The sequence below is a fragment of the Archocentrus centrarchus genome, chromosome 4, assembly GCF_007364275.1.
Source record: "Archocentrus centrarchus isolate MPI-CPG fArcCen1 chromosome 4, fArcCen1, whole genome shotgun sequence".
NCBI classification, from domain to species: Eukaryota; Metazoa; Chordata; class Actinopteri; order Cichliformes; family Cichlidae; genus Archocentrus; species Archocentrus centrarchus.
In genome coordinates this window covers 22265420-22283891 of record NC_044349.1, presented here as the reverse complement: position 1 = coordinate 22283891, position 18472 = coordinate 22265420, and the positions used below count along the sequence as shown (strand labels likewise).

At 39.2% G+C, this 18472-nt stretch overlaps 1 protein-coding gene across 2 annotated transcripts; it reads left to right on the top strand.

The window, feature by feature from the left end:
• Window positions 1–5863: 5863 nt before the first annotated feature.
• Window positions 5864–18267, top strand: mier2 (mesoderm induction early response 1, family member 2). 2 transcript variants are annotated; one of them, XM_030726568.1, is made up of 13 exons: window positions 5864–5978; window positions 7143–7314; window positions 9048–9161; window positions 9427–9538; window positions 10307–10383; window positions 12331–12400; window positions 12982–13127; window positions 13579–13660; window positions 14878–14972; window positions 15099–15229; window positions 16655–16797; window positions 17425–17525; window positions 18131–18267. In XM_030726568.1, the coding sequence occupies exons 2-12, from the start codon at window positions 7288–7290 to the stop codon at window positions 17478–17480; spliced, it is 1053 nt and encodes a 350-aa protein (XP_030582428.1). In that variant the 5' UTR covers window positions 5864–5978; window positions 7143–7287; the 3' UTR covers window positions 17481–17525; window positions 18131–18267. The 2 variants fall into 2 exon arrangements, with proteins under 2 accessions (XP_030582428.1, XP_030582429.1); XM_030726569.1 differs by lacking the exon at window positions 9048–9161.
• The last annotated feature ends 205 nt before the right edge of the window (window positions 18268–18472 follow it).

The window sequence follows — 18472 nt, the reverse complement described above, 5'->3', positions numbered from 1 at the left end:
ATCTTTTGTGTGTATTTAAGGTCTCAGTGCTGTTTAGCTCCTTGTTGTGCTGTTGTCTGTGGTACCTGCCTGCTGTGCAGGTGCCAACCCCTTTAGTTCCAAGTGTGTCATGTTTTGTATTTTTGGACACTGAAAGACATTTCAGCATTAAAGCTGTTAAAAGTCAGTTCCGACTCATGTGTTCTGCATTTGAGTCCACCCCTGCCAGCCGTACAGCCTAACCGTGACAGTTCCACTGTCTTCGCAGTAGCTCATAAAATCAAGATTCACTAGTCAAACATGGTTTACCTGCATACTAAGCAAAGTCTTCTTTTGGCTGCTTCTTTTAAGGGTCACCACAGCAGATCATCTGCCTCCATCTCACCCTATCCCCAGCATACTCCGAAGTCACACCGACACCTGTGCATGTTCTCCTTCACTACATCAACAAATCTTTATTGTTGTATTCCTCTTTTCCTCCTGCCAGGCAACTCCATATTTAGCATACTTTGTCTAAGATATCCACTGTCTCTTCTCTGCACATGTCCAAACAATCTCAGCCTTTCCACTCTAATTTTTTTTCTAAACTGCTCAACCTGAGCTGTCCCTCTGATATGCTCATTTCTAATCTTGTCCATTCTGGCCATTCCCAATGAAAATCTTAGCATTGACATACTAAACAAAGTAGAAAAGTCCCTACTTCAAAATTGATCAGTAAAGTCACCATGTTTGTTTACTCCTGAGCTGAATTGTGGAGCTTTGAATGCCCACAGAGCCACAGAGTCAAAGCATTCACTTACTTATCAACCAGTCCACACATAATTCAGATGGACTTTGTATGTCTGAAGAACTCAACAATACACATGACTACAATATGCCCTCCACTCACCAGCAGTATGCATATAAATACTCAGGCATGATATTTACACTCTATACTGAATATACAACTTTCTAGAGTCATCAGTATCCCAGTTTGCTCCATTTTTGTTTTGTTTCTAACAGTTTCTAATTTAAAAAATTCTACCACAAAAAGAAGTGGAGCATTGTGAGCAAACAAACAAAAAAATATATACTTTCTGCTGTGTTTGTTTTGTTAAGTTTTTGGAAGGGGTTTTGACCTAATATGTTAAGGGGATACTTAATAAATAAGAAGAGTTAGGCCCATAGGTTTTTGGACAATGACACATTTCTTGTAATTTGTCTCTGTATACATCCAAAGTGGATTTTAGCAAAAGCAAGATGTGATTAAAGTGCAGCTTTAATTCCAGGGGTTTAACAGGACCACTTCATTAACTATTTAGCACTTACAGCAATTTTTTTTAATACAGAGTTCCCCATTTCCAGAGACTTAAAAGTACTCAGGCAGATGAGTGATTGATAGATACACAGTTTTGTGCTGAGGTGAGGCCTGTTCCCTCATTACTACATGACAAACAGTTAAAAGATCAGGAGTCAATTCCAAGTGCTGAACTTGCATTTGGTGGCTGATTACTGATTGTTCCCTTCTTAATATGACATCCAAAGAGATGTCATTCCAGAAAAATTATTTGGACAGATGAAACTAAAATTACCTCATACCAGAATGATTGGAAGAGAAAAGTATGAAGAAGCAGAGAAACAGCTCATGATCTGAAGCAAACCACATCTTCTGACAAACATAGTGGAGGCAATGTTATGGCATGGGCATGTATGGCTGCCAGTGGAACCAGGTGATTTCTCTGTATTATTGTAGGGTCTTTACCCACAATACAAAGCGCCTTGAGGTGACTGTTTGTTGTGATTTGGCGCTATATAAATAAAATTGAATTGAATTGAATTAAAAGTAGCAGGATGAATTTTGTAGTGTACAGGGCTATACTCCCTGCTCAGAATCATCCAAATGCTGCAGAACAGATAGGCCAGAGCTTCACAGTGCAAATAAATAATGACCCAAAGCATACTGCAAAAGCTACCCAAGAGTTTCTCAAAGTAAAGAGGTATTATTCAGTGGCCAAGTAAGTCACCTGATCTCTGTTATCAGTCAGTTGTTCATGTTTTTCAGTCACTGAAGACAGAATGCTGAGAGACTCACAAAAAAGCAGCAACTGAATTCAACTTGAGCATCTCAAGAAACACAGCTTTTGGGTTTGTTACTCCAGACAGTCATTGAATGCAAAGGATTTTCATCCTAAAAACAATTATAATTATTTATTTATTTGCCTCTAAAATGGGGAAATATATATAAAAATGGCTGTAATTCCTAAAGAGGTCATGCAAATACTTATGGACATTACAGCATACTTGTAAAAATAACTTCTACACAGTACTTTTGTTCTCAATATTTTTTCTAAGTAGGTTCACATAAGGTGCAATATGCTTACCATTTTTTTCTGAGCTGTAATGCAATCTGTGTCACTCACTCGCTTTTCCTACATGTCATAAAAATGTAGATCTTTGTGCTGCCATGACCGCTTCTGTGGAACCTTTAGGATTTGTTTTTTTCTACTGCGTGTGACAAAAGAGAAAGCTCTTTAGCAAACAAGTATAAATACAACATGGGATGGTATTTTTATTTATTTATATATTTTTTTGGCATAGCTACTATCTCAGAAATAAACTTTTTATAAGTTTATCTTACACTAGAAATTACAACTGAATATATCTGTGTTTTGGTGATTCAGATTTTGAGTCCTACCAAATGTCTTCCCACTTTTAAGTCCTAGTGTTTAACATAACCAAGTGAAAAAATAAATTACTGTCACATTCAAAAAGAGGTACTGTATTTTTTTTAGTCTCTCATTTATTGCTTTCATTTGTTTCTCATTTTGTGATGCAGGATTTGATGAGAAGTATATTGTCTGTAACTAACATTTTTACACAACTTTTACACTTCTCTTAAAAATCTCAAAACACTTAGTAACACCAACAAAGTCTTACCTTATTAAAAACATTCACTTGGTCTTTTTTGAGCAGCTCTTTCTTACTCACAAAAAACAAACACTGAGTTAATGAGTCCCAAAGAAACAAAGAACATGAGTGCTCTTACTGGTATGACCCCCACTAAAACCTTTGTCACTGGGGCAGTTAAAGTGAGGAGAGGTCTCTCACTGAAGGAGGAGTTTTGCTGTCTCAGAACTCATACACAAGCCCTGCAACATCTACAAGAATAATGAAACAACTAGCAGTCAGATAACAGACATATTAAACCTTTTTTTTTTTTTTTTTAAAGTAGGGTATATAATAAGGGGTAGACTGTAAAGACACTTTTGTAGGCCGCTGACTATTTCTGCTCTTGGTAATGCCTTTTTGCACATAATGACAACTCTCTTGGGTGATGGTGACAGATGGAAAGCTGTTTTTTTAAACAGTTCTCTTTAAAAAAAAATCATAAAATTAAAAAAAATCCTTACTGGCTTATGCATTAGAATTTCTTTACTAAAACTAGACAGAACTGTAGAGACAAACATCTTAAATTCAATAATCTGCAATTAGTAAAACAGAAGTACATGAAGGGCAGTCAGTGGCATGGTAGTTAGCAATGTTGCATTACAGCAAGAAGGTCCTGGGTTTGAATTCACCATCTGGCCGCAGCATTTTCTGTGTGGAGTTTGCATGTTCTCCCCATGTCTGCATGGGTTCTCTCTGGGTATTCTGGCCTCCTCCCACAGTCCAGAAACATGCAATTAGCTGGGTTATATTAATTAGTGATCCTAAATTGCCCATAGGTGTGACTGTGAGTGTGATGGTTGTCTGTCTCTCTGTGTTAGCCCTGCGACAGGTTGGTGACCTGTCCAGGCTGTACCCCACCTCTCACCCAATGGCAGCTGGGATAGGCTCCAGCCCCCCACCCAATCTCCACGAATGTGAAGTGGATAAGCGGAAAAGGATGGATGGATGGATGGATGGATGGATGGATAAGTACATGCAAACTTCAAAATTTATGCTTTCTGCTGAACGCTACATGGCATTATGGTATCATTTAAAATAAGTTCCCGATGAACGCAGATTAATAAGATGCATTTCATGCCTTTTGGGGCTTACAAAACTGTGCAAAATTATTGAGCCACCCCTCAATTATTTATATTTTGATAGGAAAATGGGAAATAGGCACAGCAATTTATTAAATGGAAATACAGTATATAAGACAAAAACAGAGGTTGTATAATTCTAAGAAGCTTGAAAGTGCTTATAATGCATTGGCAGTGTGTTTGGGATTATTGTCATGAAGCTGTTGCCAGTCATATGCTTTCCATGATATTGATGGTGGATTGAATCTAATGATACATCTCTGTGTTCATAATTTCTTGTCAGTTTTGACAAGATCCCCAACACCATGGGCTGAACTGCAGCTCCAAACCATGAAAGAGCCTCAACTGTGTTTTAAAAATGGTGGTAGACACCGTTGAACCTCTCTCCTGACCTCCTCTGTACATGCTGAAAATGACTAGAACCAAAAATTTCAAATTTGGATTCATCACTCCATGAGATCTGTTGCCAGTGATTTTTAGTAATTTGGGATACGCCTTTCTCCTCCTTTCCATTCTTAAAAACTTCTTCTTCTTGACAGCCACCCTTCCACAGAGACATTTCTGATGAGGCTTCAGTAAAACAGTAGATGGATCAACTGAAGGGCCAGATGCATATATCGGGTCCTGTGTCAGGTCTTTTCCCTATTTCTTAAGGACATGACTTTCAGATACTGTTCATCTGCTGTAGATAGTGTTTAGGTCTGCCACTTTCTCTTTTGTTCACCACTTGTCCAGTTTCCTCCAATTTTTTAAGGACAAACTGCAGGCTATGCCAAGATATGTCAGGTTTTTGGCTGACAGCTCTTTGGGAATCACCCTTTTGGTGTAAAAATACTATTTATGCCTGTCAAACTATGTTATCTTTGACATTTTTCATAGATTCAGCTGAAGAAACAAATTATGTGTTTTTTCACCAGGCTGCTAGCAACTAAATGTCTAAAGATACATTTTAAAATTGGTTCTTTGCTAAATTGCCTGTTATGTGTAGATACAACACTGGTTCATCCTTTGAGTTTAATTGGCTTTTTATGCCTCTGTGATTCTTAGGTCATTGTTAAGTGGCTTAACAAAACCAAAAACATTCCGGGGAAAATAGTCAGATACAAGGACTGGAATGACAATGAGTGAAAATAACTATTCAACTTTGCCACTATAAAAACGAAACTTCATCCTAAGCAAACATTCTTCATTTAAAGGTATTTAAAAAAATAATCTTTTAGAGGTTATCTTCCTAGTTCCATTTTGATATTATTTGTTTTCTTCCTGCTTTTTTCTCTTTGTTTATATATTAACTGTTTATTTGCTTGACATTCAAGTTTATTTATAGCATGTCAGAGAATCAATGCAATCATTATCATATGGTGCCAATATGTAGAGCTACATTATGTCCTTATATGTGTGCAGTCACTGGCTGAGAACAGAACCATATAGGCAATCTTTATCTGCTTCGGCCACGTCCTGTCCCCTCCTCCACTCACATAATCAGCACTAATCGTTTAGCCCGTCAGCAACCGCATGAACGTGTTTGTTAAGGGGGGACATTTACCTTTAACTTAAAGATGCATTCAGTGCCAAACTATTGTTTAAACAGAGGAGCAAATGTCTGGTCAATACTTATGAGTTTTAATGGAAAGAACAAATGTGAACATTTACCAATCATAAATTTCACTTTTCTTTTTTAAAAGTAATGTTTTAAAAATATGAGTTGCAACAAGACCAACATTTTAGAGGCGATACCGAAAGTGTCGGTTGGGGGAGTTTTTTTTTAAGTATTATTATTTAAATAGTTACTTAAAACTGTGGGGAAATTTTAAGTAAGTTTTAAAGTTAAGCAAAAATCACTAAATTACTCTAAAAAAGTCAGTCTAACTGCACAAAACTGCACCACAGCCGCTGTTGCTGAATCGTTGCGGCAATAAACGGAGCTGTAGAGAAGAGCAGACCTACAACATCCGGGCAATAGTCAGCTTGCGCAGAAACGGAATGGCGGAGGTAAGTGAGCGAAAACGAGAAATGTAATGACCCAAATGTTAGAGAAACTGGGCCGAATTTAAGACTTGTGTCAGTCCGTACGATACACAAGCCTGCCGAGGGTTTGGCCGGCTGGTGAACGGCGGCTGAAAGAGAGCTACGGGGGATATTTAACTGGGAAGCGGGGGAAGAAATGGAGAACCTCTCCAGCGTATCGCCTCTCTCCGCGTTCTTGGCTTTAAAGAGCCATTCCCTCAGCCTTGATAGTAAAGCCGTAGAAAACAATAGAGAGTCCGGCAGCGTCTAACACGGTGGTGCTGAACTATTTCAGGTGTGCCCTGCCGGCGGAGTAGGTTTAGTGAAAAAGTTGGGAGACATGTCATGACTCGGCGGCGGTAAACTCCGACCGTCTCTTTCAGAAATATTGAGAACTAGTTATTTCCTTCTTGCCACTCGTAGCGAGCCGGAGAGAGGAAGAGGCGTTCAGCACCAAGTCGCAGGAAAGCGCCCCTGGTCAGACAGACAGCGCCCGACGAGCTGGGAGATTTTCACTGACTTTTGGTGTCGTTAGAAGTAGACTATAATCTAATTTAGTGAGTGCTGGGACTTTATGTGAAGTAGGGTTGGTCGAGATTCTTGTACAGTCACTGCTGTAGCCTGTTACCCAAAGTTTTTTTTCACTTCGGTAATAAACTCTTTATGTGGCCTTCTTCGTGTACGTACATTGTATCTAATTAGTTTAGACCAAAGCCTAGACTGGAATCATGTTGATGAATCAGGAAAAACCACTTCGAACTATGATATTATATTGTTGTTACTGTTATATCACAGCTAAAGCAGCCATCCTGTGACGAGACGTCAGAATGAGTCTTGGACATTTAAATATCTATAAAGTTTGATTATATTGCGATTAAAGCTTCCACATGTACTATGGACAATCTGTCACCAAGTATAATACCTGAGTCTGACTCGCAGCAGGTCTCATAAGTCGAAAAAGAGCCCTTTAAAAGTGAGGAGTCAGCTGACCTGTAATGGGATGAACCAGGATCAACCACTATTTGATCCTGTGTTGCTCATTTGTTCATGTGCGTTGGGTCCTCAGCACTGTTTAATGTATCCTGTGCTATTTTACATGACTTGGCAACTGAACAGCCATACTGTGATTATCTATGTGCATGTTTGTAGGTGGGTGATAAGCATCTAAACATGAATGCAGAACTTGCAGCCTAGTGGAGCATGGAGGAGATACAACAATGAAGGCCCTCGTCTGGAGAAGGAGAAGTCTTAACGGGTTTTAGAGGAGCTGGAGGAGGAGAAGAGTCCTCGCTCCATGAAGATGGCAGCACCATCCCACACCGTATGATCAAGTTCTGCCATGTTTACATATGACAAACGTATTTTCAGCTGTCTAGAAGCCGCACTTTCTTCAACAAAATTGTTCCCTGTTATTATGTGAACCTGATAGATGCAGATTGTACTACATCACTCACAGTAATGACATCACCCCGTGGTATTGTTTAGTATTAGACCTGTTAAAATCAATCAAGCCGCGATACCTAATTCTGAAGCACTATGACAAACTTTATGTTTGACTCTAACGGTTAATGAAACAAATAAAACAATGAGCAATTTTGTTATTTTAAAGTCATGCAAGATTTACTTTTGATACTAGTTCATAGAGATTTTAAGAATGCATGATTTTGGGGGAAAAAAAAAACATCTAAAGACCAAATTTATCCATTATATACTACAGCTAAATATTATTTTTGAAATCAGAAAAATCCTGGCCTAAAAGCACTCTGCTGCTACAGCTTTTTATTCCCAAACTTTCACACACTGTTTAAAAGGTGGGCTGTAAACAATGAAAACAGTTCAGTGTTAGCATGTACAGAAAGACCTGCTATGGTAGCTGCACTCAAAAGCAGCTCCACTTCAAAGAATTACTGTATTTCCCTTCTGTTATTTATAGCTTCTGTAATTACTCTAACCAGCATTATTGGTAACTCTTAATGAATCTGTTCTATTATTATTGCCATTATTTCCCTTATTTATAAAATGTCATCACGATTGTTGAAAACTCTAATCTAACTTCTTATTTAAATAGTTGACAGAGGAGTAGAGATAATGAAGGTAGATGAGTTTAATTACATGGGGTCAACAATCCAAAGCAATAGACAGTGCATGAGTGAGGCTGGGTGCAGACGTGTGACTTAAGGATAGCAGCAAGAGTGAAAGGGAAGGTTTATGAGACAGTAGAGAGATCTTCTATGATGTATGGTTTGGAGACTGACAAAAAGACAGGAGTTGGAGCTGGGGATGCATTTGATGCAGATTCATTGGGAGTGACCAGAATGGACATGATTAGAAATGATTACATCAGAGGGACAGCTCAGTTTAAGCTGTTTGGAGACAAAGTTAGAGAAGCAAGGATGAGATGGATTGGACACGTGCAGAAAAGGGATAATGAATATATTGGACAAAGCATATTTAACATGGAGCTGCCCTGCAGAAGGAAAAGAGGAAGACTATAGAGAAGCTTCATGGATGTAGTGAGGGAAGACATGCAGAGGGTTGGGTGTGACAGAGGAGGATATAGAGGCGGATGCTAGGGATAGGGTGAGATGGAGGAAGATGATCTGCTGTGGCAACCTCTAAAGGGAGCAGCCGAAAGAAGAAGATAGAAATCATTAACAGAATAATTTATATTTCACTAAATGTTTACATCTATTGTAATAAAATTGCAAAAATGCAAAGTAAAGAAATACAACGTCCTTTTTTTTTCTCTAAATGTAACATTTAGAAATGCTGAAAGTCTGAAAACCGTGTTCAGGAAATGACGTGGGCAATTCAGTTGTTGATTTTTGGGACTTTTAGGCATCTTACAGGTAGACTACTCATTCAGATTGATGGAGTTATTTGGACAGGAAGAAAACTGTCGAGTGTCCTTCAGATAGCTAAAGTGACAGACAGACATATAGATGATTTTCAAGGAATGTGGGAGTTATTTTTACATTTCTGTGGTTTCTCTCCCTCATATACCCCATCACCTCCCTCCACCTGTCACTGCCTCCGTCTGTAACTTATTTGTAGGCCAGTGAGCTTCCCTTGGAGGAGCTGCTGGCTTTCTATGGCTATACAGTATCAGATCCAGAGAAGGAGACCTGTCACATGGCTGCCAGTTTGCCAGACATGACACTGGACAAGGTATACATCCCGAGGTGCACCAGAACACACCTGTGGCCTCATTAATATTTCATATTTCTGCTTTTAATATCAAAACGGATTTTGATTTGTTAAATCTGTCACAGAACTTTTGAGAATCAGTCAAAAATATGAAACTGAATTATTATACATCTAATGAATACATTAATTCTGTTCTGCTGTTTGTACTATTCTGTTTTTTTTTTTTTTTTTCTTATGTTGTTGTTGTTTATGTTGTTTTTTTGTTTGTTTTTTTGGTCTGCTTCAGGATCAGATAACTGAGGATCTCTTCCCTGGGGAGGAGGAAGAAGAATCATTAGCCGACGATCTCACCCCCTCAGTCACCTCAAACACCTCAGATCTGCTTTGCCGCCTCCAAGGTAACACCCAGAGAGGCGCACATTAACACATTTCCATATAACACTTAAAATCTTCACAATTCTCCTAGAAGGTTCTTAATTTAAACTCAAATTGAGCAGCATTTCTGCTGAGATGTGTACAATAGTGAAAGAACATCCCCAGGTCCTTTTGTTTTTGATGATTTCTCTGGCACTTTGATGACATTTCAAATAATACTACCTGCCAGGTTTTATGATACCAGGGAAATGCACTCATAGTAAACATTGATTTTTATATATTTCTGTGGAATTTGTTATGGGACTTTCCTGTGTGATAGCATGTATATGTCACTCCCCATATGACACCATTAAATCAAAGGCAGAGAGCTATTTCGAACTGAAGACGTTTTAATATATTGAAACAGTCTTCCCACAATAGTGATTCTGTTTGAACTTAGTGAATGTATTGGTGCTGAGTCCATAAAATATGAAAACCAAATATATAGCAGGTATGCAGCCTTAGTGTAGTTTATTTTACACTCACTGAACGCACTCTGAAGGTTTAAAAGGGAAGGTGTCATGTTGTTCTTTGATCCGGTCCTCTGTTGTGCCCTCTGCTTTATATTGAATTGTGGTTCACGCTGAGTTAGATACAATATATTGTCATTTTACTTACATTTTACTTAAGATGTTAAAGATTTTTTGATTTGTCGGCAGAAATATTTGATTTTTTTAAGATGGCATGAAAAATCTTGTGGAGTTACTGAAATGTTCTCCTGATCCTTTCTCTAATGATTTAATCTCTTTTAGGTGGAGACAAAGACACATTAGTCAGCTCATCAGACGAGGACTCTGATGCCTCTGTTCCAGCCAATGAAGAGCACAAGGTGGACTACTGAGCATAATAATCTTGACTCACTAGTCTCTGAGTCAGTTCAGGTTTAAGGGAGACGTAAGGAAAGCAAATTGTATGAAGCACCAGTAGCGCGACAATTAGGCAGCAGTAAAGTATTTATTATTGAATCCTTTGGGAGCATTTCTGTCTTCATATTTCAATTTAAACATTCAAAGCCTCAAAAGCTGCATACACACGCTAACATTTTGTACATAAATGATCCTGATCAAAAAGTTTACATATCTTAGTTCTTAATACCATCCTTCTTTAACATCAATGACCGCTTGAAGTCTTTTGTGGTAGTTGTGGATGAGGCTCTTTTCACTCAGATGGTAAAGCTGCCCATTCTTCTTGGCAAAATGCCTCCAGTTCCTGAAAATTGTTCGGCTATTTTGCATGAACTGCAAAATAGCTCAGTGGTACTGAAGTCAGGAGACTGAGATGGACAGTCCAGAACCTTCACTTTTGTCGGCTTTAGCTGATGACAGGTTGACTTGGCCTTGTGTTATGGATCATTGTCATGCTGGAATGTCCAAGTGCATCCCATACGCAGCTTCTGGGCTGATGAGTGCAAATTTTCCTCCAGTATTTTCTGATAACCTACTGCATTCACCTTGTCAATTTTGACCAAGCTCCCTGTGCCTGTGTAGCTCACACATCCCCACAACATCAGCGATCCACCTCAGTGTTTCACATTAGGGATGGTGTACTTTTCATCATAGACCTTGACTCCTCTCCAAATGTAGTGTTTATGGTTGTGGCCAAAAACTGCAGTTTTGGTCTCATCAATCTAAATAACTTTGTTCCAGAAGTTTTGAGGCTTGTCTCTTTGCTGTTTGGCACATTGTAAGTGAGCTGCTTTGTGGCTCTGGCGCAGTAATGGCTTTATTCTGGCGACTCGACCAGGCAGCCCATTTTTCTTCAATTGCCTCCTTATTGTGCATCTTGAAACAGCCACACCACACCACTGTATGACAGCTGGGGTTATTTGTGGGTTTTTCTTTGCATCCTGAAGAAGTTTCCTGGCAGTTGTGGCTGAAATTTTTGTTGGTCTACCTGACTGTGGCTTAGTTTCAAAGGAATCTGTCATTTTCCATGTCTTAATTAGAGTTTGAACACTGCTGATTGGCATTCCCAATTCCTTGGATATCTTTTATATCCTTTTCCTGTTTTATAAGGTACAGCTATCTTCTCCTGCAGATCCTGTGATAATTCTTTTGCTTTCCCTGCAAGTAACATCAGTCCAGCACTGGATGAAACATGAAAGGGTCTGTCAGGAGCCCAGAAACTCACTGACTTTTAAATAAACACACACTGATTATAAGCACACAGATCACAGGTAAGGATGGTTACCTTTAGTAGCCATTTAAATCTGTGTGTGTCATCTTCTATGTATGTTATCATGCCAAAACTTCCAGGGTATGTAAACTTTTCATCAAGGTCATTTTGGTAGTTTTTGTCATTATCTAAAAAGGTCAAACACAGTTGTTTCATAATAAATGGCTTCAGGCAACCACTAACCATGAGTGAAAGAAAGGTTTTTGTGCTATTATTCATATTCTCTGAAAAATGGCCCAAAAAAAAAATATCACAAATTCTGTCAGGGTACATAAATTTTTGAGCACAACTGTAGGCTACTGAGGTGTAAATCAAACTTAATTTAGACAGAACCACCAGGCTGGCCTGAAAAACTGTACTCAAAAAAGATTACTTTTATGCAAGCTAGAAAAATAGTCAGTGGGGATAAAATCTCACCAGTCCCCAAACCGCAGTTGTTTTCGAAATGTAACCACTTGTTCTGGTCAGGCCTGTGTTTCTCATGGTTGTAGGTCTACACAAAGAACACTAACACTCATGCATTTTTAAATAAAATTTCAGTTTTAATGAGTTTGATGACATGTTTCACAACTACAACTTCATATTTGGAATTCATTTTTAGGAGATCATGGTTGGCTCCATGTACCAGGCAAAAATCCCCCCAATCAGCCCGTATACCTACCAGGAAAGAGGTAAGCAACTTAAAAGATTAATTTAATGGTGTAAAAAGAACAGTTTTAACAGTTGTTCCATTTATATTAAATTAATACTCACACTAGGTGTTTAGCACTGTGCCTAGGTGCTTTTAACCCCCCCCCCGATTTATTGTGATTGATGTGTACTGTGCTCTGGTCCACTTCAAGAGGTAGGCCTAGTACAGTTCAGTTGGACTGGAGCTCAGTGTGCATGTAGTGTGGTCGTGCTGCCTTCATTAAAATTGCTGCATTACATTATTAACAAATCTATAAGGAATGTGGGAGGACAGTGTGTCACCGCTTCTAAAAACGACCCAAATACATCCACAAAATACATCACCCTCATTGTGCTCTGCAAGAATGGCTTTCAAAAGCGTGTTGATGCATGAAAGAGAGAAAGCGAGTGCAAGAGAGGAGCTGAGGCACTGAGAAAAACTGAGGTGTACTCTAGCCCATAATGTTAAGCACAGTGTGAGCGCAGGCCAGTGGGGGACAGTTATGCTTGGGAATTGTACAAGGTAATTGTGCCTAGTGTGAGTGCACCATAAGTCTAAGAAACTGTACCTGTATTCCTCTAGCCTACAGCAGTGAAGACCAGTTGCTGTGGAGGCCAGGGGTTCTGCCAGTACATGAAGTGGAAGAGTTCTTGCTGAATGCACAGAGACCACATAGCCAGGAGGAGGCAGTAAGCACAGAAGGGGTCATTGTCCAAGACAATGAACAGGTACGTCTTAGAAAACACTGTTGGCTACATTTGTTTGTTTAAGCTTTGATGTAGACTGAAGTAACATGTATATGCTCCCCCTTTTAGTAATAAATTACTCTTGAGCAATGTGCCAACTGCCCACTACACAAAGGTGCAAAATGTGCTTTCTGTACACGCTGAAAGAAACCAGCAGCTGGATAAAAGAAGTCTGCTTATTGTTAGAGTTTTGTACTTTAAGATTTTAGTGTCATCTTGTTATTCAGTTGTCTGGCTTATTGACTTCATCCCAATGACTTGAAGATACACCAGCACACTTCTTCTACTTGTCTTATTTAGTCTGCATTAGCTGAACTTTTCACCATGGTCAGTCTTCATGTCAGTAATTAAGCATTCCTCTTCTTGTAACTCACGTTAAACAAAGAGGTAAGTTTTCACTGATTGACATTGTGTCTGTTCTCTAAACCTTCAGGCACTGTATGAGTTAGTGAAATGCAACTTCAATGTAGAAGAAGCACTGAGGCGATTCAGTTTCAACGTGAAAGTATTCAGTGGTAAGAACCAACCTGTCTGCTTTACCCAACCGGGCATCACACATCTTTCTTCACGTGCATTTATGATAATGAATGATAGTCGCTAACATTTAAGTAACCAAAAAATTGTTGCATTCATATGTCACCTCTTTTTTGCAGTTCTAGTATTTTATACAAAATTTGACTCCATTAAGGGTAAACCCTAACCCAGGAATTCACACACTTGGCTCATGAACCAGCTGCATTGTGTCTCACTAAATATTAGCTGTAGGTTGACGCCACAAAAAGCTGAGATAACATTTAAATGGCTTTCACATATTAATGAAAAAAATCTCATGAAGTCATGTTTCAGAAATTCTTTTAATTATTTATTTTATTTGAGTTATTATTTAACATTGATAATGCAGTTTAACATAGTGCCAATAGAGATCATGAATCTGATGTGCTGCATGTATAGCTACTTCTAATTTGCAGTCCTTGTCCCTAGTCTGGCTTTTTACATCCACAATACAAGTTTTACAGCATTAAAGTATATAAAAACCACAATACACTATAGAACAACTGGGGACAGACTCTGAGCAACTGGCAGGCAGGTCATTGATAGAGTAAAAAGCAGCAAGCCAAAGATCGTTCCTTGGGGACTACCCATTCTGTTTTTCACATTTTTCACTGTTTTTCTTGGTTAACCCTCACACTGTGCACTGGAGTATGTCATAGTTTACAGTGTCGAATGCCTTTTTTAGATGAAGGAACACCACCCCACAACACTGCCACCATCCAAAAAGTGCTTAATATTTTTCAGCAAAATAACAGTTTGGTTTACAGCTGAATTGTTTCAGGGAAATGCAAACTAATTGGACAACCCAAAGCCAATCTAGTTCTAGACACTGTATAACAGTGTATTTCCAGCACAGGATACTGCAGAGTACAATTTTTCATTAGCCTTTCAGTGGAACAAAAGCTGCCAACTTCAGCACTGCAGAGGAAGAATATTTCACTGATGTGACCTCATGACCTTTAAGTCAGCAATGGGACTCCAGTTTAAGTCCAGTATTGTGGGAATAGTTGTATTGTGCAGAAAAGGAGAACAAAATGAACATGTGAAAACAAGAGCATTACTTTTCAGTTCAGTTTTTCTGTTGTGTTTGGGTAATGTGGTGGTAATCACAAGTATGTGATCAGTTGAATTTGATATGTAGCATTATAAGCCTGTTGTTGTTGTTGTCCACTGTCTTTAGAAGAGCTGTGTTCCTGGAGTGAAGAGGAGTGTAGGAACTTTGAGCATGGTTATCGAGTTTATGGGAAAAACTTCCACCTTATTCAGGCTAATAAGGTGAGTGTCCAGGAGATGAGATGCAGACCAGAGTCTGCATCTTCCTGCTATGATCTTCCTGCTATGGTGATTTAAAATGTTGAACTTTTTCACCTAATGCAAAAACAACCTTTTTCTTCTCCTCAGGTACGAACGCGCTCAGTGGGCGAGTGTGTGGAGTATTACTACATGTGGAAGAAGTCTGAGCGTCACATGTACTTTACCCAGCATGCTACCAGGCTGAGCCGCAAGAAGTACAACCTGCAATCAGGGAGCATGTGAGTGTTGTTGGAACACCAACCTGAAGATAAACAGAATCTTTTCATTATAAAGTGAAATCAGAAATGTTCAGTCCTTCAGTTTATCTTCAAGGTCGTCTCTTTGTGGAGCACTGCACTGCTCCCAGCTAGTTCTAGATCACCCTCTAGAAGTCCTCTTCTGACTACTTGCACTTGCTCAATGCATCTTCATTATGGACAACAAATTCATCACAGAGTTAACGTTAAACTCTGGACTAACTTACTTGCCAGATTTGGCTCCCTGTGAATTCATCCTCTACCCCACAATGAAATCTCAGCAGAGTGGACACAGTTTTGACTGCAGAGATCAAGCAAATGCACACATGTAAGTGGCCAGGATGGGATTCACAAAGAGCAAGTCTGAAGTACTTTTAGTACTTCAGACTTGCACAAAGAGACAACCTTGAAGGAGATAGCCCCTTTGGGATTGTATCAGAAAGAGCATCTGGCTTAAAATCTGCCAAATCAAACATGCTCAAGGGAGCCGCTGAAAGTAGCTTGAAGTTTTTTGCTTTTATGACACAAGACTTTTTTGCTGCAAAACTTCTTTTTTTTTTTGGTCTCTTAGCAGGATCATGCAAAAACTAACAAGCTCATTTTCATTAAATACAGTGAAAAGATGGAGTATGGGTAAAGGAAGAGCTAATTAGACTTTGGTGCATATCTAGAATCACTTTCTGTAAAATTGCCAGAAAGGGCTTTGGCCTTGGCAGGTGTCTGCACTCAGACTGAGACCTGTAAGGTAGTACAAGGATCAATTTCCCTTACTTTTTAATTTGTACATGTTACCTTTGGGCAGTGTTATTGTGAAACACAAAGCCTCTCTTTATGCAGCTGACATTCTGTGGATGAAATAAAAATATTTAGCCATGTGTCCTGATGATCTAGGGCCTGTTGGCTCACCCGAATTTTAGATTAAAGTGGTCAGGATGTCACAGAATTTTTACAGCCAGGATAAACAAAACTGTTGACCTAACCTCCAAATTGAGAAAAAACCCAAAAAAAACTAATGCATGCTTTTATAACTAGTAGGTTAAACTATTGTTACGCTCTCTTTCTGGTCCACCAAATAATGAAATTACTACAAATAAATCAAGAGTCTGGTACAAGAGTGCAAACACCAAAACTACATCGGGTTGCACACCAGACTACCTCTCACAACTGCTCTTGCTTAATGAACCTAGAAGCCCATCATTATTCATTCCCACCTCACCTAGTCTGTAAGCAAGTAGTGTTTTTGGGAACTATCTGCTAAAGTCAAGTCTCTCAACTGGAATGGCATCTTAACATGCTGGTGACCTGTAAAGGGTTGGTTAAGCCACATTATATGAACATATTGTAGATACTGTAGATAACAAAACACCCCATTTATCAGAGCTGAAAGTTGTGTGTTGTGTGTTGCAGGGAGGATGGAGACCAGGACGGGGAGGTTGTGGAACTGGAGGGAAGCAACAGTTCCTCAGGGTTGTTGTCTCACAGCTCCATGGGCACAGGGCAGTTGGAGTCCCCATTACCTCCACAGTCCAACCTGGACCAGGACAAACAAGGTAAAAAATAGAGGTAGCCTGAGAACCATCAGAACCACCATCTGATGGTTCTGATGGAAACTCCTTAAATTCACTTTTCTGAGCTCTTGCCACAGTAAATTTCCAGTCTTACAAAAAACCAAATTAATACTACAGCCTAAAATATTAGCATTGACCTTAAGTTCAAAGTACAGATATAAATTCTTAAAAAAAAAAAAAAAAGCACATATACAGAAAAATCTTAGAAGGGTTTTCCACATTGAATTTTCAGTACATTTAAGATTGAGTCAAGTAATACTGAAGCTATGTGTGTTTACCCATCGTTTTGTACATAAACCATTTACATACCATGTCAAACATACATGCCAAATCATTTTTCAGTCAACTTATACATGTAGCTCCATGGATTTTACGTTGTGTGCTGGATTTCCTGTTTGTTTACATATTCTTCCTGTTTATTTTGATATATTTATTATCCCTGTCTCTTATGAAACATTTTATGTCTCCCCTCTTTTTTTTTTTTTTCCCCCAATACTTTCTTGCTATACATTTGTTTTGTGTTGTGTTTTTTGCTTGCATGTGTGCATGTGTGCGTGTGTGTCTGTGTGCGTGCTTGTGCATGTTGTGCATGTTGACATGGTGCTCCAGAAGAGGAGGGCCGCCCCAGGCGCAGACGAACTCCCCGTTTTCTCTTAAAGCCATGACCTCAGTCCACTCAGGCCACAGACAGCAGGTTGAGCAGCCTGCAGGTAAAGAAAACAAGATGAGTACAGAAAAAAAAAAATAATGTGGTCACCAGGAAATAATCAGACGAAGTTTAATGAGAAAGGAGAGAAACTAATGTAAACAGCCTCCTCTGGCTGTGTAATAAATAATTATAAATAATGTCTGAATAATGTCAGATATATTCTTTAAAAACAAATTGCCGCCTTGCTCTTTTCTGTTCGTGCCTTTTGAAAATCATTTTTCAAATGCAGTTGCCTTTCATATTTACCGTCACATCTGTTCAAAGTAGAACTTGTATGAAAGTAAATGATTTAAACCAGCAAACAAGGTTTAAATCGTGACTTCGGTTCAACTTTTGTATTGGAACTATTTTTCAACCGCGACTAGACGCAGAGAAAAGACCACCAGCCATCTAAACGTTTTCTGGCTACTTTCTGATAGAAATAGTTTCATTCCAAGAACACACATACATTTTACACTCATCAGATGCCATTGTAACCATATACATGAAACATATACCCTTAAGATCATTATTTGAACTTCACATAACGCTGTTATAGAAGATATGACGGCAGTAATGGCTGTTCTATTAATCTGTCACCCTGTGAATTTCCATACATTTGTCCAGATGGTGAGCTGATGATGGGCTTGTCTGAGCTGTGTGGTGATGAATGTCCTCAGCAGCTGTTTGGATGTCACTTCTCTCTCCCGCCCATAGACAACCTGCAGGAGTCTGGCTCAGATAGTTGTTGTCCTTCAGCTCCAGTCCAGCTCCAGTCCCAGCTCTTTGCTGAGAGCTCCCAGTGGGCCTGCGGGAACTCTCCGACCCTCCGTGACAGCCACGGTCTCCCAAACTCTTGTTTCTTCCAGCTACACATGCACGGCGAACATTTACTTTCTGAGGGCCCTGAGTGTGGTACAGCAAGCAGCGGGGCTAGTGCTTCCCATATGCTGCAGGTGGAATTTAGCC

What these genes read in the sequence shown, in the direction of transcription:
- mier2 (XM_030726568.1), top strand. Translation starts at nt 7,288, where the DNA reads ATGAAGATGGCAGCACCATCCCACACC. An exon ending in CAGACATGACACTGGACAAG is followed by an intron (nt 9,162 to 9,426) that starts GTATACATCCCG and finishes GGTCTGCTTCAG; the next exon opens with GATCAGATAACTGAGGATCT. An exon ending in ACCTTATTCAGGCTAATAAG is followed by an intron (nt 14,973 to 15,098) that starts GTGAGTGTCCAG and finishes TCTTCTCCTCAG; the next exon opens with GTACGAACGCGCTCAGTGGG.